The sequence below is a fragment of the Daktulosphaira vitifoliae genome, unplaced genomic scaffold (assembly GCF_025091365.1).
Source record: "Daktulosphaira vitifoliae isolate Bord-2020 unplaced genomic scaffold, ASM2509136v1 Scaffold_1, whole genome shotgun sequence".
NCBI lineage: Eukaryota > Metazoa > Arthropoda > Insecta > Hemiptera > Phylloxeridae > Daktulosphaira > Daktulosphaira vitifoliae.
Genome location: NW_026099572.1, coordinates 18,067,738 through 18,094,463, shown reverse-complemented (window position 1 = coordinate 18,094,463; position 26,726 = coordinate 18,067,738). Strand labels below are relative to the sequence as shown.

Here is a 26,726-nt window from a genome sequence, read left to right as displayed (position 1 = left end):
GGATAAACCTCGTATTCAGATATTGTTGGTGGAACGAGGAACTTGTTTTGCATTGTGGCAGGATACTATTGATAATTTAACGTCGTACAAGGTGTCCAGTCAAGGATTCCATACCATGTGTCTGTCTACCGACCATACGCAGCATATCGGCTTGAGCTTCGATTGTGCCGAAGCCGCTCAACAGTTATGGACACACATCGACCGCCTTACATCGGACCCAGAGAATATTCAGTTGTCAGGACCAGGTAGCCGATCAAAGCACGGCCGCAAACAAAAGAACAAAACCACTCCGGTTCGTCGTCTCCCCGACAAATCGCACATATCGCAGCCTTGCTGTTTCGAACACATCACAAACGTCGAGGTGGCCGACAAGTCCAGATACTTCTCGTTGCAGAACTTGTTGCCTACGCCGGCCATGACAGTGGAGTCACTGGCAGACGTTTGAATACATCTGCCTAATGCTCATTTCTTCAACGGTCTCTCCTTCGCATAGACTATAATATTTATCATAATAGAGATCTCTGATGTGATCAAACTTGTTTTATTGGATTATACTGAAAAACAATTGTTGATCAAGGAAAATTATTGATGTGACCTCATAAATTAAATAAACGGTTACCCGTGTAAAAAAATCATCTATTTGTCTTTATAAACAATTCTTTCATAATTATGTTTTTCTAATATGTTATAGCCTAGTATCTAGGGAGTTGTAAAATACACTATGTTTGTTTTTAATTATTTTATTTATAATTTTTAATGAAGGTTGAGAGAATTATAAGAAAATATATGTACATTTTTTATTCTTATCCGAGTTGTAAAATTTTATAAAATCATACTAGTTAACAGTATTGTAGTTTGCGTATTGCATATCAAACTACCATCTTATGATATCGATCCCTTCTCATATTTGTAAGTAATTTAAATACCGTGATATTATATGTTAAGATTAAGAAAGTGTACCTACTATTTTTGAAACTGTTTGAAAACTAAAGAATGAGAATTTTTCTGCTGCTAAAATTGTTCTATTTATTTTATTGTGCGAAATATACTACATTAGTAGTTCATAAAGTTTCCAAAAAAATTATTTAAAAGATAATTTTTTTTGGTTAAATTCTTTTAATTTATTTTAATTACTCAATGTATGTTGATAATTTTTTATTACTAATGAATATATTTAAATTTAAATTTTACAAGTATTGTTTCATAATATTTTTAATATTTATNTTAAATTAAAATTTTACAAGTATTTTTTCATAATATTTTTAAGATTTGTTTTGAACCTATTTGTATTTAAGAGTTATACAATATAAAATTATTCTTTTTCTGTATTAATTCAATGTTTAAAATAAAAAGTATTGTTCTTTATCATTTCTTATTGCTAATTTAATTAAATTAATTAATTAAAATAATTAAAATGTTAAGAAATTTTAGTTTCTACTCTACAAATATAAGTTAATATTGTCGATGTTTTAATACATTTACTTATTCCTAAAATGAAATAGTACTCTATTTAATTTTTAGAAAAAATAGCTAATGAAAAGTTATAAAAATTCTTCTATAATTAAAACTCTTCAGGCTAAAATATGCACTATAATAAAGATGTTAATAAAAACAAATTTAATTGTCTTCTTGTTGATACTTAAACCATAAAAAACTAATAAATTATAATAAAAATACTAGAATAATATCGATATTCATTGTTTAAAAATTATTAAACAATACTGTTTTGTGCCTTGGTGGTAAGAAGCCTAATATCGCCCAGTGACACTAGGAATAAGTAACGTAAGGTAGAGGTAATTAAAGGTTAAAATAAATTGGACACCAGGTCGATGGTTCATAAATTAAATTATGTATTAATTCATTAAAAACTTCCACAACAATAAAAAATAGTTTTTGATTAATTTAAAATTTTCAAATTAAATAAATTTAATAATAAATGTTATTATTACTACATTATTCACTCTTTTAAGGTGTTCAATAATATGTATAAATAAAACTTATATTACTACTACTAATCATCAATAGTGTTGCCCCCTCCCATGAATATTCTATTTTATAATTTTTTTGTCGTGACAAAATTTTTTTTTTGAATATTCAAATTTTTCTAAATAGCGATACTTAAAGTAAAAAAAAATTTTTAGCAAAAAAGAAAAATTCCGTGAATTGAAGAATTCTCCCAAAAAATTAACATTTTTAAAATTGGAAAATTTCAACATTTTAACAATAACTTTTTTTTTATACTTAAACTGTCATAACTTTTATAAAAATAGATAAATCAAAACAATTTTTTTCGTAAATACATTAGTTATATACTTTTATGTAGGTATATTTTTTCTTGATAGTATGATTCTTAACCTGAACCTGAGTTCAGGCTCAGGTTTAAAAATAAATGTTGGTATACATTTTACGACCATTGATTTTATTACTTTGTAATTATTGCTTAAATGCTAATTAGTAATATAATAAAAACTAGGTTAGAAGGATTCGTTCAAAAATTGTTAACAAAAAAAAAAAAAATGATTCTTGTCCTATGAGTTATTTTCATATTTTTTATTTTATATGCAATATTAAATATAAAATTGTTATATTCTAAAATATCTTCACCGCGATTAATTTTTATAAGTTTAAATTCCGTGATATAAAAATATAAACATTGCACTTCAAAATTCTAATTTCGATGTCATAGACTACTATATTTTATCCAAATGATATAACAAAAAAAATAATACTATCACGGCTTATCATGTACCAGACAATTTTTATTTGTTTTCAATTTATCGGTTGATCGTAGTTCTCCGAGCTTCTCTATCAAATCGCAGAATAATTCAAATTGAGGCAATTCATGATGTGGATACTAAGGAATTTAAGGGAACATGTATATTATTAAGTATAATACGTGATGGTTATTTCCTTCTACATGAGAGTACTGTAGTCATCGAAAGAACAGTCATTTCTACATACGGTTTTTTGGTATGCAACTATACCGAACATTTAGATCTCTACTTTTAGCCAGTATTAAGAAAGATGCACTCTTTTTTAATCGCTTTTAACAACAACAACGGAATACTATGGGTCTATTCTATCTCGGGACCCAGACAGATAACAGATAGTTAGAAACCTCAAAGAAACATTTTTTTTATTTGAATCCGTCAAGATATATAATAGATATATATTAGAATATGTAGGAAAATTAACTTATTATAAACCACTTGATTAATTGAAAAAAATAATCAGAATTTGTTTACTTTTAGGTACATGTTATTCTGATTTATCACTACTTTCTTAAATTAAGTAAGACTAAAAATTTTTAATTTATTTGTGTTAGTTTTAGTTTTAGTTATTATCGAGGTGTAATGCCCATGCACTCAGACGTGTTGGTCCATTGTGCGCACCTCATACCGAATTGTCTTGATTCGGTTTACCCACTTAAGTGTTAACACCAAAGTGGTAATACATTACCAACCATAAAGTCACCTCTAAAGATGACCAAAGAGTCCTGTCTTTCTGGCGAAATTAAGTATCTCTCTGGGTTTTAGGTTTTTAATATCTTCTCTTTCAGGAAAAGGTTTATTCAAGTAGTTTGATCTTTGTGTGGACAAGGCTTCACATTCGCACATGATGTGAAATGAGTCTTCCTCTTCTACTCCACACTTCCTGCACAATGGTGATTCCAATACCCTCATTGCGTTAAGATGTTTAAGCAGGTGACCATGTCCTGTCAGTAGACTAGTCAGGGTGCTTATTTGATGCTATTAAGATCATCCAGCAATAAACCAGGGGTCTTGATAAACATTTTAGATTGTTTAGGTACTACTAAGTATTTTCAGATTTTCCTGTGTTGTTCTCTGGACCAATTCTTGGGTAACGTTTTGAGCTATTGCTCAGTGAGTCCTACCACTGGTTCTGGTCCAACATAGTTGTTGGATATGTTAATATTTGTAACAATACAATAGTTGTTGTATATCCCCACAGAACTTCTTCCAGCTTTCTCTTTTGGACTTTTTCAATGCAGATTTGTAGTTCCTTTGGGTGTCCTCATAGGATTCCCAGTGTTGTTCCAAACCTGATTTCATTGCTTTATTTAAGAGCTTACGTGAACTCTTTCTTAATTTAGACAGGTTAGCATTCCACCAAGCTACACCCTGCCCTGTACCTTTCCTTTCTATTAAAGGACAGTTTTATTTGTAAGCTGAGACAATGGAGTCCTGTAGCATATTTACAGCCCTTTCAGTACTCTGTCTCGACCCCAATCTAAACTGTAGGTTAATCAGGTCACGAGAGAGATCTGCCCTGTATTTGTCCCAGTTTGTTCTTTTCGGGTTCCTATAGTACTCCGTCTCAACTTTGTTAATTTCCAAAGTGAATCGTAAGTGCCTATGATCAGAAAGAGAAGGTTCGGAGGACACTTTCCACCCTTTTATCTTTTGAAGTAACCTTTTTGAACAAACTGTTAGATCAATGACTTCCTGCCTGTTCCTGATAACAAAAGTAGGTTCACTACCTCTGTTCAGTATACTTAAGTATGTAGTTAGCAATAGATCCATTATAACCTCTCCTCTTTGGTTGATGTTACTGCTCCCCCAAATAGTGTGGTGTGCATTAGCATCCATACCTAGGATTAGTTCTAATTTTTCATTTTTGCAATAATTAAAGAGCATAGTTAGGTCCCTACCTGGGTCTGTGACCTCATATAGTAGGTATCCTGAAGCTACTATAATATTTTTACCATCATTTAGTGTTACTCTAATTATAGTCAAGTCTGCACTTGATAGATTAAGTATCAGACTGGCTTTATCTTTATTATTAACCAAAATGCAAGTTCTTGGTTTATTTGCTTGTTTATGAAACAGTTTAAAATCCCTTAGATTTAGCCCCTTAATCTGGTCCCCATTTATCCATGGTTCCTGAATAAGTGCTATTTGTAAGGGTATTGTATGCCTCTCAGTTAGGGTCCTTAGTAATACACTGCTGGCCCCTTTACTGAGATGCAGGTTTATTTGCGTGAATTGAATTCTATTGTCAGCCATTCAGAAAAACTGATGTTGACGCTTAAGAAAGCACGCTGTACTGGATGTGATGCAGGTGTCTGAAACAGTCCCTGTGTCACACAGCCCCCCCTGTGGGCGGTGTCCCCCGCCGACCCCAGGTGGCGACCGTGCCTTAGGTTCGTTCTCCACATTTCCTTTTGGATCCGTGGAGAGGTTCCCCTCATCTGTGGCCGTTATTGAGGGTAGCGGTTTCCTGGGTCCCTTACCCTTACGAAACACACTTCCTACCTTCCTTTCGAGGCAAGAGTGAAGTGTGTCCGTTTGTTCCTTACCTGTGCCTTACCTCCTTTCCCGAGTGGCACTGGTAATTCCTCAGCCGTCCTCTTCCCAGATTTTTGAGGAGTGGATTTTTTCACATCCTTCCGGGTTGGTGGCTGCTGCTGCCTCTCGGAGGGTGAATTCCCCACGAAGTGGAAGAAGGCCAGGCTGGTGCTTCTGAGGAAGGGTGACAAGCCCGAGGGTCTCCCCTCGTCGTACCGACCGCTTCGCATGTTGGACGACTTGGGGAAGATACTCGAGCGGCTGCTCGTCACCCGGATCGAAGCCCACCTGGCCGACGTCGGCGGACTAGCCGATGGCCAGTTCGGCTTCCGGAGGGGGTGGTCGACGGACGACGCGGCCTCCCTCTTCAGGGACTTGGCCCTCAGAGCCAAAACTGAGCAGGGTTTCGGGGTGACGGTGAGCTTGGACATCCGAAACGCGTTCAACTCCGTGCGATGGTCATACATCCTAGGAGCGCTGGACGCGTTTTGGGTGTCTCCTTACCTTGGGCGGATGATCCGGTCGTACTTTAGCGATCGGGTCATCTCTTACGAGAACGCAACCGGTCCCTCGAACCCGAGGACCAGCTAGCGCTCAGGCGGATGACCATGCTCCGGTGGCGGGCTCGCCTCTCGGAGGAAACGACGAGAGGTGAGTGGACCAGGTCCCTCATAGGACCCGATCGGCTGGACAGGTGGGTGGACTGGACTCATGGTGAGATGACTTATCGTGCTTTAACAAGTACTTACATCGTATTCGTAAAGCATCTCTTCCGGTGCGAGGCGTGGGCCCAGGAACGGGACTCTTTGGAGTCTCGACTAGGGTCCACGTTCCGAGTCGGGTCCATGGTGGACCTGATGTTGAGGAGCCGGGAGGCGTGGAGGCTCGTCTAGGCGTTCGCCGAATCCATCTTAAAAAAAAAGGAGGAAGCTGAACGCCTGAGACAGAGGCAGCCGCATCGCCCGGTACAGGAGGACCTAAGGCGCTGGTTTAGGCCGGCGCTATAGGTATTCGTGTTTATATGTTTCTTTATGTTTTTTGAGTTATTTTGCCCCCTTCGCAAAGTCCTGCCCCCGGGCAACGGATCCCACTTTTCGGGATCCGGCTAACGTGGTGGTGTGAGTTTTAGAGACGGCGTGGGCCGCCCTGAAGTAATACCTCACGGTAGTTCCAGGGCGGTCCGCAATAATGCCGGTCGTAGAAAAAAAAAAAAAAGGTTAGTTGCTGCTTGGCAACATAATCTGTGAAGCAAACTCTGCCCATTCCAAAATATGGACTGTGTTTCAGTTCTTCCAGTTTGACCATGCTGTTTTCGTCCACACTTAGAAACAAAGTTTGTCCTTTCGGGCCAACCTCTGTCTCATGGTGGACTTTCCAGATCGCCGTGTTCAGTCCTGGGTTTTGTTTTGCCAAAATTTCCAAGATCTTCTTGGACTCTTTTGGCAGCCCTGGTGTATGAGTGACCATCCGTTTGTACTTGATCGGGTTCTAGGCTTCCAAATGGAGTTCTGCACCGTCCCAAGGTTTTATCAGGTTGACATGGTCAGTGAGCCACTTAAGAGAGCTCTCTTGGGCTGTACTGATCACAAGTGCTCCTTCAGTGAGTCTGGTGTCTTCAAACCTTGGTACGTCGGTTCCATCAGTACTCGACAATATCAAGTGTCCAATACAAGATTCAATAAGTAGCCCCTGCTCTGTGGTCAACATGTTAGTGGGGTAGCCAGTGAGGAACAGAGCCACTTTTTTATCATCGGTTATCACGTCTGTGTAGGTTGGTACCCAATGAGTTTTCTTACATGGAAGTTCTTAACCCTTGTCCTCAGGTTTTTGAGCTTCGGTTTCTTTGACTTTTTCTTTGACATGCTTTGACTTTTTCAAGTCATCGGTGCCCTTGTCTCCCTCCTTTGGTAGGTTCTTCTGTCCCTCCATGTTTGCTCGGCTCCTCTTCAGCTTACGCCTCTGACTGCCACTCAGTTTCTCAGGTCTAAGTTTTAGACCCTCGATTTTGTCAGCTACTGCTCCCAGTTGATCTTGCGATTCCTGGTCTACATTTGCTGACGTTGCTGTCTCTTTGCTAGTGGACGGTTCACCAAGTGTCCCGTTGTTGGCATTGAGACCTTCAAGTTCGGCGATTCTTCTGCGAAGATCGTCACAAGTTCGTTGTTTTGTGGTTTTTCTATGTTTTTATCCATATAGTTCCCACGAGAATTTGAGAAATAAAGGTCCGTCACAGCAGAGCTCGATACTGTGATAAGGCTGTATACTCTATGGTGCGTCAAGTGACATAAAGGATCCCAATGGTCACTTTACCTTTCGCCTAAATACCCTTTGACAAGTTAGCAACCATTTCACTTGGTATGGCTGGGTTAGGGGGGCCTATTCGCTGTTAGCAAGCAGGTATGCCCATGCCTACCGGTCCCAATTAACCAAAGTCATGACCGGTTAAGAGCAGTGTACGTGTAGCCACCCCCACTGAAATAACTTGGGTCCGCGGAGTTGCTAGGCCCGTAATCCTTGTGGATTCCCCTGCGGGAATTTTTGGTATGCAACTATACCGAACATTAAGTTCTCTACTTTCAGCCAATATTAAGAAAGCTGCACTCTTTTTTAATCGCTTTTAACAACAACAACTGAATACTATTTGGCCTATTCTATCTCGGAACCCAGACACATAACAGATAGTTAAAAACCTCGAAGAAACATTTTTTTTATTCGAATCCGTCAAGATATATATTAGATATATATTAGAAAATGTAGGAGAATTAACTTATTATAAACCACTTGATTAATTGAAAAAAATAATCAGAATTTGTTTACTTTTAGGTACATGTTATTCTGATTTATCACTACTTTCTTAAATTAAGTAAGACTAAAAATTTTTAATTTATTTGTGTTAAATTTAAGAATTGCAAAAAAATAATTTTTTATCTTTATTAATAATATATTAATAATCTTTATTTGAAACCATATGCCGTAAACAACACCTATACTAATTTTTCTTCCAAATAATGTATGAAAGCAATTTATAACAAATATTTAAATTTAAATTTTTTTTATAAAATTCGATCTTTGTTTGGTGATATATTTAAACATTTTTTATAAAAATTTAGCAATCATAACTATATTTTTTTAAATCAACAAGTCCTTATATCAACTTTACTATCCCCAATATTTTGGACTATTCCTAAATTTAGATTAATTTATGTTACACTATGAATTTTATTATTATGTGTATGCAAATAAAATTAGTTTAAGCTTAATAAATAATGCTAGAGTATATTTATGAGCATTAAAAATACCATTTGTATAACAGAATTACAAGTAATAAATTTAATAATTTGAATTTACACAAGTTTTTTTAATAAACTTTATGAAAATACTATATTGTACAAACATTTTAAAACATATAAAGATCACACATCAAAAGTTTTTAACGTTAATATAATAATACATTAAATTACACTATACTAAATTAATTATATTTTTATAAAAAATTTATATTTAAAAATGATCAAGAAATATTTTTTATTTATGTCAATTAATTTTTGGTATTTGTCTGAGGTATTCCCCCAGACAAGCCTTCAAGAAATCAATAAAGAAAATTTCAAATCATATTTAATTTCTTCTTTAGATCATATTTGTAAACAATCTGGATGGAAAACAATGGAACACTTACAATTTCAACAATTTGAATGTGCAATAAACACCTCCTGTATAACTAAAGACTCTGTCAATAAAGATAATTATTTAGAAAAAATGTCATGCATAACTCATCTACTAAATTGTCAATATACTTTTGTAATGGAAAAATTTAATGTTAGGTTAGGCGTAATTTTGGATAAATGCCAAGAGGAAAAATATAACAATCAAATGGACCAATTAGGACACTGTCTAAATCGGATACTTGGCATTTTTAAAAGCTCAATAACGACGTTTTCGAAAATGTTAGATGCGGCAAGATACATTAACCAAATAGATTTAAGAATAATAAACTCTTCTTTAATCAATCCAAAATGCATTGAATATGAAATTGAATTGTTTTACAATAATGCAACTAAGATAGTTCAGCAGTATTCTGACTATAGTATCACACAAAAAAAATACTACATTTTCGATTTATTCGAACAAATAAATGAACTTTACAATGAAACAGAAAACACGATACTTTATCTTTATGAAACTAGAAAAGTTTGTGGTCCAGATCATAAAAATACAATTTCAACTGATTTAGTAACTGTATTGAACATAGACCAAATTAATAAATCAGTAAATAATTTATATGATTATGTCGACATTATATACAATGAAGTCAGTTCTTATATGGCTAAAGTAATTGAAAATAATTTTTTAAACCTTGGCTTTGAAAAAATAATTGGAACTAATTCATTCAAGTAATGTTTATATATAATATAGTAATACTTTTAAATATTTAGAATGACTAATACTTTACAGAATGAATGACTACGCCACATGAAATATTTTCAAAAATATTAAAGTTTTATATTATTTTAGCTTCGATGCAAAGTTGAGAAGGTATTAATTTCACTATGATGTGTTTTATTTTTGTGTGTTTGTTACCACTTTTTCTCAGCTCTCACCGAACCGATTTCTTTCAACAATACGTCAAAAGATCACAAATCGTAAATAGTCGAATATATTACCCTCTAAAATCGAAAAAATTTCCCTCGTTCCTCGTAAATGGGGGAAACCTCCGAAAAAATTACAATTTTAAAAATCGCTACTTTTTGACATTTTAAACAGCCATAACTTTTTTAAAAATTATCAAAAAAATTAAATTTTTTTTAAAGATTTTTAAGATTGGATTAAAATATCATTTTACATATTTTTTTTATAAATTTTACCTGAATTTTTTGTAAAAATGACTTTTCAACCTAATTTTTGAAAGTGTTCCGGAAATACTGACACTTCTATATATATTTTTAATTGGAGCTCATGTAATATACTTTAATGTTGCAGTGGTAACACTGCTTTTATAATGTTAGCATTGATAATAAATAAGTTGTTGTTTTTTAATTTAAATAAAAAGTAAAGTGTGCTTTCTTGTATAATAGAATAAACATAATTTCTATTTAATTAAAATTAGTTTTTAATTACACCTAGAGATTTAAAGACTAAAAAATTAAAACACTTTAATATGAAAAAAAAAAAAAATTTGGATTTAATTTTGTTTTTATAGTGAAACGGACCTCAAAGTCGAAAATTAAAAATACGATTTTAGTAAAAAATTACAAAATAAAATTACTAAATATCAATTTCATACTATATTTAACTGCTATAATAAATATTTATTCATATATTACACTTATAAATCGTAAAACTTGTAATCAGGATATAAATAAGGATATAGGAAATCGTGTAGCATTTGGAATAATCTACCAATTTTTTAAAAGAAACACTATCTATAGATTTGCATCGAAGCGTTTTTTATGATAGTGATTTTAATCACTGTCAGATATCATTATACATAATCCAACTATGCCACGTCACCAATGTACTGCGACCCCTCTGTGCTGGGTTTTTTTATTATCACCTCTACAACCTTCTATTGCTTACTCTCTCCTCAATTGGTTTCTATCCTTAATATAGTTTGAAAGAATATCAAAAGATCACTTTTAAAATGGTATTAAAATATCGATAAAAAGAAAATAAATAACAAAAAATATTATAACGATCAGATTTAAAAAAAAATATACCATCATTTGGTATAGTTTAAGACATCATGCTTCCATAAAAAAAAATTATATTGATCCATACATTTTTTAAAAAGTTATAGCATTTTAAAGTAAAAAATGTAAAATATAAAATCGAGAATTTTCACACAAAAATATCATTCGGTAGCCATTTTTAAAGTGAAGACAAAATAAAGTCCGAATTTTTTTTTCCATAATAAAGTATATTACAAAACTTTACTTTAAGATATATTTCTATATTATACACATTTTTATATATTATATACTTATATTTGAAAATATTTATGTGGATTAGTTCAGGAATTACTCTGTACTAAAATATGCTCATGAATTACATAGACTTCTTACTTCTCTAGTTTGTAAGAAATTTAATTAGATATATATTTAGTATTATAGTTAATACTTCTTCAAGTAGTCTAATAATCTTTTTGAGAATCTTTTTTTGACCGCCTTTAATGGACCAGTACATAGACAAGACGTCAACCTGTACTACACTAGTATAGGATGGTCAGTTTCTAGTACTGATACTTAACAGAAAATTATACTTCAATAGTAACTTTTACGAAACATAAGAATATTCAAATATTGAATTTTTAGAATTTATCATGTGCATTAAAATATATTATTATTAAATTGCCGTAAATTATTTTAATTTTAGGTTTACATATTATACATATACAAAGTATGTAAAAAGTGTTGGCTTACAATTATATGAAATTCTATTATCTCATAAAGGTTGGAAACTTTGGAAGCATATAAATGTGAAAAATAAATTCAGTAAATGGAATCAAATAAATATTGATCAATTAAATGTTCCAATTAATGGCATTAATTATTCATACATACGGACTTGCACTATAGAGTTTTTAAAATGCCGTTGTATTGAAATATTTCAATATTTTATTAGTATGTTAGAATGTATTAATAAAGTTTGTCAAGACGAAAATAAAAATAGCTGTGCAACTACGCTTTTCGATATTATGGTAAAATCTGATGAAATGTTTAAAAATATGTTATTTGCTTTGATGACATTGAGATATACGAAAGTTAGTAATGAAAAACGCAATACCGCAACAAATATAGAGTTACAAATAGAATTTTGTAGAAATTTTATTTATAATATGAGAAGGAAATATTGGTCATCAAGTTCTTTCATTGGGCAAATTACGTATTCTGAACCAAAAGAATTTCTCGAAGACATAAAAATGTTTACAAAAGATTTATCAACTAAATTCTTTCATACATCTCAATATCAGATGAAGTATTGTGTAATTGAAAAGGATTCTGATTTGTATGATTTGATGATAAAATTTTATAACTTAATTAATATTAATTTTTTTAATGAATACACCGATATTCATAAAACCATGTATGTGATTTTCAATAACTTTATTGAGAAGATTAATAAAGAAACTTATGAGAATTTAGGTTTTAATAAAATAAAAATAATATAAATATAATTTTTTTTTTTTTAATTTCATTCGAATAATTTTGCATTTAATTTATTTGTTTCTTTCTTAAAATATATTCATTTAACTAATAGTTATTTTTTTGTTTATTGAATATATAAAAAAACCCCAAGACTTTTTTAATTCTGGAATATTCAAGGACATGGAAACCATATTTTGCATAGTGATCTAAAACGCAATTTAAGCAATATTAATATAATTCATAATTTTATTAAAATAAATTCAATTGTATTCAAATAAATTGTTAATAGAATTAAATTTATTCGTAACATATTAAATATATGAAATTAACTAATTATTATTCTCTATTGATTGGATATTGTTACGGCATATATATATTGGTATACCGCTGGTGTAAATAGTGTCTATCGCCTATATTTTTATCTTTAATATTAGTAAATTGCCGTTCTTTAAGTTACGAAATAAATTAATAATTATATCACTGTCTTTGATTTATGAATATTATGTTATTAATAATAAATTTATACATATCTTAGCGTACGATTAAAATTTATTTTATAATAATATTCCCGCTCATCTCACAACAGGTATATTTGCATGGTCCTCCATGAACTGTCTCTACATGAGTTGTACAAATATAAGTTTAGTAAACGGACATTTTGCTGAAAGTAGCATAGGATTTTTACAAAGATTATCAAGTGTGATAGCGTTCTTGAGTGTACTGCCTACTCAGACGAAACCTCTTATGTTCAAAAATGGACTCAGTTTTAGTAATTTACTTTTGCTGCTTATTTCGCCTAGTTTTTTCAATGTACTGATTTCATTGTGCAATTATTATTTATCTCATTTAATCAAATAGGACTACATGTTTGATTTACGATAACGTGATGCTGACAGTACTATATTACTATATAAACGCCAACGGCGAAAATACCCCCCTCCCCTAAGACTTTTTTAATACTGGAATATTCAGGGGCATGAAAACCATATTTTGCATAGTGATCTAAAACGCAATTTAAGCAATATTAATATAATTCATAATTTTACTAGAATAAATTCAATTGTATTCAAATATATTGTTAATAGAATTAAATTTATTCATAACATATTAAATATATGAAATTAACTAATTATTATTCTCTATTGATTGGATATTGTTACGGCATATATATATTGGTATACCGCTGGTGTAAATAGTGTCTATCGCCTATATTTTTATCTTTAATATTAGTAAATTGCCGTTCTTTAAGTTACGAAATAAATTAATAATTATATCACTGTCTTTGATTTATGAATATTATGTTATTAATAATAAATTTATACATATCTTAGCGTACGATTAAAATTTATTTTATAATAATATTCCCGCTCATCTCACAACAGGTATATTTGCATGGTCCTCCATGAACTGTCTCTACATGAGTTGTACAAATATAAGTTTAGTAAACGGACATTTTGCTGAAAGTAGCATAGGATTTTTACAAAGATTATCAAGTGTGATAGCGTTCTTGAGTGTACTGCCTACTCAGACGAAACCTCTTATGTTCAAAAATGGACTCAGTTTTAGTAATTTACTTTTGCTGCTTATTTCGCCTAGTTTTTTCAATGTACTGATTTCATTGTGCAATTATTATTTATCTCATTTAATCAAATAGGACTACATGTTTGATTTACGATAACGTGATGCTGACAGTACTATATTACTATATAAACGCCAACGGCGAAAATACCCCCCTCCCCTAAGACTTTTTTAATACTGGAATATTCAGGGGCATGAAAACCATATTTTGCATAGTGATCTAAAACGCAATTTAAGCAATATTAATATAATTCATAATTTTACTAGAATAAATTCAATTGTATTCAAATATATTGTTAATAGAATTAAATTTATTCGTAACATATTAAATATATGAAATTAACTAATTATTATTCTCTATTGATTGGATATTGTTACGGCATATATATATTGGTATACCGCTGGTGTAAATAGTGTCTATCGCCTATATTTTTATCTTTAATTTACGAAATAAATTAATAATTATATCACTGTCTTTGATTTATGAATATTATGTTATTAATAATAAATTTATACATATCTTAGCGTACGATTAAAATTTATTTTATAATAATATTCCCGCTCATCTCACAACAGGTATATTTGCATGGTCCTCCATGAACTGTCTCTACATGAGTTGTACAAATATAAGTTTAGTAAACGGACATTTTGCTGAAAGTAGCATAGGATTTTTACGAAGAATATCAAGTGTGATATGTTCAAAAATGGACTCAGTTTTAGTAATTTACTTTTGCTGCTTATTTCGCCTAGTTTTTTCAACGTACTGATTTCATTGTGCAATTATTATTTATCTCATTTAATCAAATAGGCCTACATGTTTGATTTACGATAACGTGATGCTGACAGTACTATATTACTATATAAACGCCAACGGCGAAAATACGCCCCTCCCTAACCGTAATAATTTACTTAAACGCGAATATCAACTGAATAAAGAAATATCATATTCGACAATTGAAATAACACCGGGTTGTGCTGCTTACGTTTTTTAGCTTCGATGCGAAGCTGAGAAGGTATTGGTTTTACTAAAATATCATATTCGACAATTGAAATAACACCGGGTTGTGCTGCTTACGTTTTTTTATAATTGAATCTGGTTGTATTTGACTAATATTATACTTTACTACAGACAAAAATATTGAGCATTTAAGTAGAAAGTCTGGTCGATAACACCAAAGTAGATTTTCTCCATTTTAGTTGGATCGCATCTCTGTGATACAATTAGTGATGTGCCACAAGAAATATTCCCCAGGGAACGTTCCTGGGAATGAAGAATATTCCGGAAATATTCTATTACCACTCGGGAATATTTCTTTAATAACAACTAATACATTGTNTACCACTCGGGAATATTTCTTTAATAAGAACTAATACATTTTATTTATTATAATTACTAAAGTATGGCAGTGCTAGTGAAAGAGACAACGTTATTGTATTTATATCTTGATTACACTGATATGTTTATCAACATATTATTGATAAGCAATATATTAGGGCTTAGATTAAAATTGATTATAGTAGTATCGTTTTTCACAGTTATTTTATTTGTTATTTTACTTTTCAAAATACTTTTAAAATACCGGCAGATAAAAATATTCGAATTGTTGATCTTATTTTAACGAAAGACTAGTTAACTTCAATGAAAGAATGTAAATTATCATTACAAACATTAGCTGTTCATGCTGTTGGCTCTTCTATGATAGGAATAAACAGAAACAAATTAATTTTAGATGATGCTGTATTTTGGACTAAAATCGATAAACTTATTAATTTACTTAACCCTATTGTAAAATGGATTACAATTTTAGAAGGGGACAGCAATATAATTAATCATGTATTTGATGCTTTTTATGAAATTCAAAATACTTTTTGTAGTTATATCTCAGAATCACTGATTATTTCTACTAAAAAAGTGCAAATAATACTGAATAAGTTTAAAGAAAGACATTTAAATACTATTAAACCTCTACACTTGGCTGAANAAATACTATTAAACCTCTACACTTAGCTGCATCTTTGTTGGATCCCAAAACTCAAGGGTGTAATTTATCAAATTCAGAAGTATTAAAAGCTATTGAGTTTATTGATCAAATGATATCTATACAAAATAATATGACTGATTCTCTTAAAATGGATGGTGCTCAAATACAGCTGATATAGCAAATTACAGATCTCGACAAGATATATGGAGCAATAATTTTATTTGGAAATGTGTGGAGAAAATAAGTCCTTTAACATGGTGGAATAGTTTTTGTTCAAGTACTCATTTATGTATTATTGCAAAAAAAATATTAATTGTTCCTGCTACATTAGCAGCCACTGAACGTTCATTTAGCACATTCTCAAATATTCACACAAAAAAAGGAACCGTTTAACAACATCAAATGCTTCAAAAATAACTTTTGTTGCCCATTATTGGAGACAAAATATAGAATAGAATAAAAAAGTTACTTATGTTAATTATGAAGGCGAACCCCGTGAACCTAATGAAATGGATAAAAATACACTTAATATATCAATTGTGTCAGATGAAAATTCAATGTCAATTGATGGTTTAATTTCGTCCGACGATGAAGAGTGGTGTCCTAGTGACAGTGACAATGATTTCTTTAATGAGTATTTAAAACAAAAAGAAATAAGTTATCTTGTTGTTATTTACATTTATAAGTAAACATTTATGTTAATAAAGTTATCCTTTGCTTTTATTACTTTTGAAAAACCTGGAAAATGTGAACAAAAAATAACGTATTAAATTTCGTAACTTGTTTAAGCATTTTATAGGCATCATAGACTATGATGCCTATAAAATGATTCATAGCATACAGTTAATTTGAAATATAAACAGTGAAAAGTATAACAGAATCAAAAATTATAATTAGTTATAAAATATTTAAAATTCCTAATGTTTCAACATAAAATTTCATATTTAGTTTAATGTAAATATATACAAGCAGTTTAAATAATTACTTATAGTCAATTCTTTGCATCAACAACTGAACCTTTAGTACATAATTTCATTATATTGATAAATTTATAGGTACCTAAATCCTAATCAAATAAAATATTTTTAGAATAATTCTACTAATTGTTACACAAATGTCTTACATTTCTCCAATAATATTTTTGTGTATAAAATATAGGCCATGGACCATTTACAGTTATAAGTTTAGTTAAATATTGAAACAAAATTTAATAAAATTATAATATTCCCGATAAATTCCCAGTATAAGGAATGCTCCGGAAAATTTCTCAAGGGATTTCCCATCATAAAATTCCTGGGAATTTGCACATTACTAGATACAATATCAGCCGGGTTGTCTATCGACCCAATGTAATGCCACTGATAAACATTAATTATTTCTTGTATTTCACTCAGTCCATGACCAACAAAAGTTTTTCAACGAGATGATGGTGCGACTATCCTAGCCAATACCACTTGTGAGTCACACCAATAATATTTTTCATTGATTGTGATTTGAAGATTGGGTGCGTAGCTTGACATTAATCGAGCCAAAAGTAATGCAGCGAGAAGTTCCAGCCGTGGTATTTTTAAGGTTTTTAATGGCGATACGCATAATAATCGCACACTAGTCTGTACGCGGTCGTTTGTCGCTCTAAAATATAAACGCTCTCCGTAGACTTCTACGGAAGCGTCGGTGGAATCCGTATAACTGTACATTAACAATTTTGCCAGCAACAAACAAGTACCTATCGATTGACAAATAGTTTACAGTTTCTAATCGATTACGGTATACTTCCCATTCAGAACGTACTCACTAGGCAATCTATCGTTCCATTCGCCCTTTAAACATCATTATTTTCATTTTTACGATAATAGGACTTTGTTGCGTACACAGTCATATGTAATTTTGTAGAGACCGCCCCGTCAATACGAGCCTTTATTAGTTGTAATTAAACACACGGTCAGGTATCGTTGATACAAACTAAACGGTATATTATCGTTTTTATTTTTGTTCTTTTGAGCAATTACTAAAAGAAGTCTATACACACATAGTTTCGGACGCGGGTTGTTCCAAATACAAAGAGCAATCCAAAATACGCTACCGTTTTGACGAGTTGCTTTCACTACCACACTTTAAAACAAATTCTGTACTGTCATCTGTAAGTCACAATCTAATCACAATCAAGGTTGCTGTTATCAGTGGACATACAGGTCACATTTATTGTACATTTTATTTGTAATTCGTGGATGTATTTCAATCTTTAGTTAAGTTTTACTAACATCAGGTTTAGGGATATTTGATGTTTGTATAATATATTTACATAGAAATATAAATAGATAACTATTCTTTCACAATTTTCTTTATTATATCTTTCTACTCATATCACTCTTGTAGTGTTCTCCTTTTAAATATTAATTAAAGGAACACTCAAATAGACTTATAAAACCAAGTGGATCATAAACTGAGGCGATTTAAAGTAAAACCTGTCTCTTTGTTATTGCCATATTTGTGTTATGCGAATGCACGCGGTTTTTAAACGTGTCTTGATTTCGATCCCAGTACATGCCTAATACTTTTTGAACTTCTGACTCGTTCGTCGGATGTCTTCTGAGTGACAATCAGGCGCCTTATCGCCTGCTACTAGACTGTCGTTATTGCTTGACCATTGACATACCACAAACCCATATTTAGCCAAAATGGTAGTTAACGTAATACGTAGATGTAATGCTTCTTGAATAGTATCACTACCGCGTAAAAAGTATTCCATAAAAAAATTTTATGCGAGTGCTTGACACGCTTCTGGAAATTAGCTAAAATTTTGTTCAGCTATTCTTATAAGACACTCAACCGCTTGAAAGGATGAAGTTATAATGAATGTATCCTCATGCCATAAATCGCGATTACTTTTTGAAAACTAAATCTGCGGAAGTGTCTTAGCATTATCAGCCGTTAGACACATATTTATGAACTCGAAAACGTGTCATAATATGAAATAAGTCATCTTGAACAGACGGACCCTTTAATAGAACTTCATTCAAACTGACTCCGGTGTCACTCTTAAACGCATCAAACGCGACGTTTAATTTTGTTGTACTGTTACTAGGTTTATACCGAGCGTGGTGGAGAATGTAATAACAACGCCCATCTAGTGTTTTTTCCTCAGACTTAATACTTTCCATGTGTCCTAGTTCTATGTATTCATTAAGAAATTCGAACAACAATATATTGTGTGCGCTTCTTTACAAAAGTATCTTTTTGCCATCTTTAAAAACTCTTTTTCCTTTTTCTAATTTTACATAATGGAAATTTCGCGTGGAAATAACTCTACAACGACATAGCGAAGCGCATAGTCTAACTTCGTTAGACTTCGTTAGACTATGTTAACTAACTCACACCAGTTGGTACGACAAAACCACAGAATTTGACAAGAAGGACGCCATCGCTCCTAGCCTGATTGTTCAATGTATAGTGTACTCTCATTTGAAGTATGCTTAAGTCGGACATCAGGTCGAAATTATGTATTTATTTTGAAACAAATAGTATGTGAAATAAATTATTCTTGTAAAGATATTATTAACGCTTCAGTACATATATAATGAAGAATCTATAGAAAAATTATGTTACATAATATAAGTAAAAAAAAATTTCCCGAAAACTTATCTTCTATATGTAAACGGTTGGTATACATTAATTTTATTACTTTTTAATTATCGCTGAAATACTAATTGGTTAATATCAAACAAACTAAATGCAATAGAAAAAATCTAAAACCAGATTTGAAATGAGCTTTAATATTCCATCGAGGATTCGTTTAAAAATTGTTTTAAAAAAAATTACTATTAACCTGTGTAACGTTATCTATAGAAAATTAGATATTTTCATATTTATTATATTATATATAATATAAAATGTATAATTGTTATATTCTAAAATATACACAATATCAATTGCGATGCCATAGAAAACTAAAATATTTTATGTATATAACATTAGTTTTACCTTAATAAATAATGCTAAAGAAAATTTATGAGACTTAAAAATACTAGTATTAATAAATAATAAGTATAACAGAATTATAAGTAATAATATTAGCAATTTTAAATTTACACAAGTATTTTTAAAAAACATTATGAAAATAATGTGTCCTACAAACGTTTTCAAAACATATAAAGATCACACAAAAGTTTTTAACGTTAATATAATAATACATTAAATTACACTATACTAAATTAATTATATTTTTATAAAAAAATTATATTTAAAAATGATCAAGAAATATTTTTTATTTATGTCAATTAATTTTTGGTATTTGTCTGAGGTATTCCCCCAGACAAGCCTTCAAGAAATCAATAAAGAACTTTTCAAATCATATTTAATTTCTTCTTTAGATCATATTTGTAAACAATCTGGATGGAAAACAATGGAACACTTACAATTTCAACAATTTGAATGTGCAATAAACACCTCCTGTATAACTAAAGACTCTGTCAATAAAGATAATTATTTAGAAAAAATGTCATGCATAACTCATCTACTAAATTGTCAATACACTATTGTAATGGAAAATTTTAATGTTATGTTAGGCGTGATTTTGGATAAATGTCAAGAGGAAAAATATAACAATCAAATAGACCAATTTGAACACTGTTTAAATCGGATACTTGACATTGTTAAAAACTCAATAACTACATTTTCGAAAATATTAGATGCGGCAAGGTACATTAATCAAATAGATTTAAGAATAATAAACTCTTCTTTAATCAATTCAAAATGTATTGAAAATGAAATTCAATTCTTTTACAATCGTGTTTGTATGATAGTTCAACTATATTCTAACATTAATCTATATTTTTCTGATTATTATGAGGAAATTATTGAATTTCACAAAGAAGCCGAAAGGATTATATTTAATCTCTATAAAAATAGAAAAGTTTGTGGTCCAAATCATGTAAGCAATATTCCAACAGATTTAGTAACTGTATTCAATATAAATCAAATGAATAAATCAGTAGATAATTCAAGTGATAATGTCAATAATATTTATAATGAAGTCAATTGTTACATGACTCAAATAATTGAAAATAATTTTTTAAATCTTGGCTTTGAACAACTTANAAAATAATTTTTCAAACCTTGGCTTTGAACAACTAATTGGAACTAATTCATTCAAGTAATTTTTTTTTAATGTTAAGAATGTTTAATATACGTTCTGTGTAGTATTGATTAGTTTCAAACTAATACTATATAGAATGTTTCCTTAACTATGTCATATGAAATATTAGCTTCGATGCGAAGCTGAGAAGGTATTAATTTTACCATGATCTGTTTATTTTTTTTTTTTTGTGTCTGTCATTTTTTTTCCTCAACTGTACCGATTTCTTTCAACAATACGTTAAAAGATCACAAATCGTACCTAGTTGAAGACATTACCCTTAAAAATTTAAAAATTTCCCCTCGTTCCCCGCAAATAGGGGAAATCTCAAAACAAATTACAAAATTAAAAATCGATAAATTTTGTCATTTTTTTCACTTTTTTTTCTTAAAACTTCCATAACATTTTCAAAAATAAACAAATCAACACAATTTTATTTTATACTAAAACCTTAGATATATCCCTTTCATTTAATATAATTTATTTGAAAATTTAACACTTAACCTGCTCATTGGCCACCCAATTAAAATAGCAACTTTTTTACAAAAATTAACTTTTTTAACTTAATTTTTGAAAATGTTCCGAAAATACTGCGTCTTTTAAACATATACCATATTAAAGCTTATTTTATGTACTACAAAATGAAAAAAAAAATTTGTCCCGACACTTTATCTTTTGCATGAAAACGGCTGCCGTAGTTAAGAAAATGCTATTTCTGTGTTACGATTTTCGATTTTAAATTTTCAACTTAAAAATGCTATAATTTTTCGAAAAATGTATTTATCAGCTCAAATTTTTTTTTCTAAATACATTATAAGTACATCTTTCATTTGACATACTTTTTATTAAAATTGGACAATTTTCCCATATATAGGGTGCGTTCAAAACTTGAAATATTGTATAAAAAATAGAAATTTTGCAACTTAACTTTTGAAAATGTTCCGGAAATACTGCGTCCTTTAAACATATGTCAAATTAAAGCTAAATATGTCATGTACTATTAAATTAAAAAAAATTTGTCCCGACAAAAAAATTTGCGCAAATGGCTACCGTATTCAAAAATATGCTATTTTTGTATTAAAATTCTAGTTTTGTATTTTATTTTATTTTAAAATATCTTATTAGGGGAATACACTGACTTTCATGAATATCATGTAATTTAATTGACATAGAATAAAGTTCATAAGACATAAGATATTATACTTATTAACATTTTTTACTTTTTTAAAGTCGAAAAAGTAATTTTTAAATTTGAATTAGCTTAAATAACCAATTTTTTCGTGTCACGAAAGCAACAAACAGTTGCCAAAGTTGTAACAACTCTGTCGTACACGCTTAGGGTACGAGGTTCAAATCCCAGTGGCAATTAATATTTTGCATTTTTTTTGAGTTGGAATAAAATTTTCAAATTATTTGATATTTATCTCATTTAGATTCAATAACTTCAATAAATATAAAGGATCCTATCATTATAATCTCCCCTCGCGAGAAGAAATTTATATTCATGTTATTATTATTTTACTATGTGGTTCCTTTTGTGGCTACGATTTATTTTGCCAACCCTCACTATACCTACATTTTTAAACGTAACGTCAAATAATTACAATTCGTATTAATTTTAAAAATCGAAATATATTCCTTATTCAAATAAAAAGTAGCTTAACCAGCTTTTTCCATACAAACAATTAAAATCATTAATTTCTAATTATCTTTAAGTATTTATTGTCGAATTAGATTTGATATGATAAAAGTATTCAACTACAAAAGTAAATAATTTTACTTTGTAATTTATTAATTTTTTATCCCTATTTGTGTGTGCTACTACCAGTCTATAATTTTCCAAATTATTTTGTAATATGTTCTTATATAATTCATAAATTAAAAAAAAAAATGATTTTTAGTTTCACCTGAATTTAACGATGGATTTTTACAATTATAATCAAATTATATAATACGCTTAATTGAGTAAATTTTTTTAACAACTTTGTTTGTGATTGGTTTATTTAGTTAAAGTAAATCATTAAAATTAATTAAGTTCTGAATATTTCAATTGCAGAATCTTTTTAAACACCAAAAGTTATTAGGAAATGATTACTATTATTTCTATTTCAATTATATATTACGATAAAAATGCAAAAAAATCAAATTTTTCTGATAAATGTACTGTAAATAGTAATTATAAAATTTCCTAATTGCATATTAATCTTAATACTTTCATTTTTTTCTATTTAATAATGTCAATTTCAAACTTGCAAGTTGAGCTAAAAGTTATGGTAATAAATTCATTTTTTTATTATTAAAACTTTCACTTTAAAGAACAAAAAAAAGTAGGCTCAAAATGATTACTTTTAACATATTAAAAATCAAAATCAATAATAATTTGAGAACAATTAATTAAAAAAATTATATAATATATAATTAAAAGAATTACTTATCTGGGTATAATTACGGAAATAGAACTTGATGTTGCTTTTGTAATTATCCATAANATCTTAATCAGGGTATTAATAAGAAACTAGCAGATAATGTAGCTTTTGTAATTATCCACCAATTTCTTAGAATTAAACACTATCTACTGATTTGCATCGAAGCGTTTCTTATGATAGTGATTTTAATCACTGTCAGATTAAATCTATACTGGACCCAACTATGCAACGTCCTCACTATGCCGCGACTCCACTGTGCTGGGTTTATTCAAAATTAAAGCTAAAATTTTTTGTTAATTTTTTAAAAATAATGTTATTTTTTAACTACTTTACACTAAACATTTGACCAATTATGAAAATTATTACCGTGATATCATATATTTATAATTTCAATAAATGAAATAAGGATATTATTTTTTTAAAAATTAGTATGTTATTTTATGATTGCCTTTTATTTTAATGAATGGACATTAGGTGAGAATGCTATAATTTCGTTCAATCAAGATTATGAAAACAATACAGTAAGGTCTTGACATAAATGATAAGTAAAAATTATATCTGAGAATAATATAATTATTAACATAGAAAACGTTTTGATGCAAATCAGTTAAATTTCACAATAATTTCTATTTTTGTAATTTTACTATGTGTTGATAAAATTTTTGTTTTTAAATTGAAAAATTCATTGCAAAATTAATAGTATATTTGTTTATTTGTTATTTCATTTGACATCATTTATTAGAAATGTGATTAACTGGCATTAAAGTGACCCCTCTCATTCGATCCTCTAGTGGAAATAATCAGGCAAAGTCAAGCTGACAATTTAATGCAGCAAATTAACTACAATCTAGCTGCTTCGTAAGCAACATCTGTTGGAAATTCCATGAATAAAATTGAAAAAAATCGGGATACCGCCATTTTAAACTGTATTTGTTACACAATACGTGATCGAATTTGGGACGTACAATGACAATGATTTTTGACATTGATTACTTTGTTACAAAACTGAATAGGGCACAATTCACATTTTGATTCAATGTCGAAACCGGTTTGTTCATGTATGGTATTATTTTGTTTTTTTTTTTTCATAATGTTGAATATAAGTTTCCCTATTTTCACCAACGATTACACAATATTTTTAAAAGTGTCGAGTAAACAGTATAGTACAAATCCATTTAGTAAATCTTCACATAAATTGTTTATTAATACTTGTGATCTCACACAAAGTAGAATTAGTAGCTCGTGACTTCTTGTTTTTGAGTGACAATTGAGCTATTCGTCAGCTGTTTCGTTGGACGAGTCGGTAACACTGGATTGGTAAAAATAAGACAATTTTTACAATCGTTTACAAGCATTGAAAAGTTTGAAATATTACAATAATAGCTAGTTTCATTAGTTTTCAAAAATAACAAATCAATATGATCTCTGCTGGTTATAGATTTTGTAATGCGCAAAAAAAAATACAATGTTTTTATTGTCCAAAACCAAGACATTTACCAAATACTAGGCTTTTTCTGTTCGAAACGATTAAATTTTTGTATTAGTGTTTGAAAATCAATACTGGAAAAATCTATGTTTAAACGATATTTTAGCTCGACACAGTCCAAATTTCTTTAATATCTTACTGTTTTCGTTGTAATGACGAAAGTTTGAAAACTAAAACATTCTACATCGACGTTTTTAATGTTTTCAACAGCGTTTATCTTTTATTTATTCGGTGGTAGTGATTTGTACGATAAACTGTTGAAAAAGCTAAATAGTGTGGTTTTATATTATTACATCAACATTCAATACACATTCGAGTACTCACCCATAATTTTCATCACTTGTCTCGCCTAACCGTATGTGGACATGGTGGAAATAATTTTATATAAAATAATTAAATATACATAATACGTCAATGATCTGTAACCAAATTTTTAGCAAATCAGCTAACATAACAATAATGTAACATTTTCTTAAAAAACATTGGTCCAAATGAAATTTTAATAAAATATAGTCACCAGTGGCTAACCCATGCTAGCGTATTAGCATACTAATCTTGACTAAGTAGTAATCCAATATTGACAGCCATGCACTGAACACTAATATTGGATCATTATTTAGACAAAACATTATCCAATTATACGCTACTACGGATTACCCAAAGGTCATTTGCTAGCACTAGTGTTACTAACTGATTTTCTGCTTAAATAGTAAATTTTACGATACTTAAATGGTATTAAAATAATGAGTTTTGAGACTATATCATATGCATTAAAATATATTATTATTTAATTTAACTTGTTGTAAATTATTTTTGATTTTAGGTTTAAACATTGTACAAGTAATTGGTATCAAATAAATGATGGCATAGAATTATTTAAAGATTTACTATCTCATAAAGGTTGGGAACTTTGGAAGCATATAAATGTAAAAAATAAATTCAGTAATTGGAATCTAATAAATATTAATCAATTAAAGATTCCGATTAATAAAAATAGTTATGCATTCATACAGCATTGTGTATCACATTTTTTAAGTTGTCGCTATCTTGAAATATTACAGTATTTTNAAGTTGTCGCTATCTTGAAATATTACAGTATTTTAATAATATGTTAGAAGGTATTAATAAAGTTTGTGAAGATGAAGATAAAAATAGCTGTGCAACTACGATTTTCGATATTATGGTAAAATCTGATGAAATGTTTAAAAATATGTTATTTGCTTTGATGACACTGAGATATACAAAAGTTGGTAATAAAAAAATAAAAATCCCAACAAATATAGAGTTACAAATAGAATTTTGTAGAAATTTTTTTTATGATATGAGAAGGAAATATCAGACATCAAGTTCTTTCATAGGGCAAATTATGTATTTTGAACCAAAAGATTTTCTCGATGACATAAAAATATTTACAAAAGATTTATCAACTAAAATATCTTATGCAACTTCAATTCAGAAAAGGTTTTGTGAAATTAACAAGAATGGTGGATTGAGGCATTTTATGATAGAATTTGATAACTTAATGAAAATTGATATTAATAGAGAATACACTTATATTCATAAAACTATGTATGAGTTTTTTTATGTGTTTATTGAGAAGGTTAACAAAGAAAATTTTGAGAATTTAGGTTTTAATAAAATTACTAAATTATAATTTTTTTTTTTTTAA

General features: G+C 29.7%; 1 protein-coding gene across 6 annotated transcripts in view; it reads left to right on the top strand.

Moving 5' to 3' along the window:
- LOC126894464 (uncharacterized) overlaps nucleotides 1–26,726 on the top strand; it is a 39,605-nt gene extending 12,879 nt beyond the window's left edge. For 2 of the 6 annotated variants that reach the window (XM_050665510.1, XM_050665508.1), the window contains exon 4: nucleotides 26,176–26,726. In XM_050665510.1, the coding sequence (XP_050521467.1) occupies nucleotides 26,176–26,711 (536 nt within the window). In that variant the 3' untranslated portion in view covers nucleotides 26,712–26,726. Of the gene's footprint in view, nucleotides 1–9,016; nucleotides 9,701–11,678; nucleotides 12,983–26,175 lie in introns of those variants that run through there. The other 4 variants (XM_050665505.1, XM_050665507.1, XM_050665506.1 and 1 more) reach the window with 4 other exon arrangements.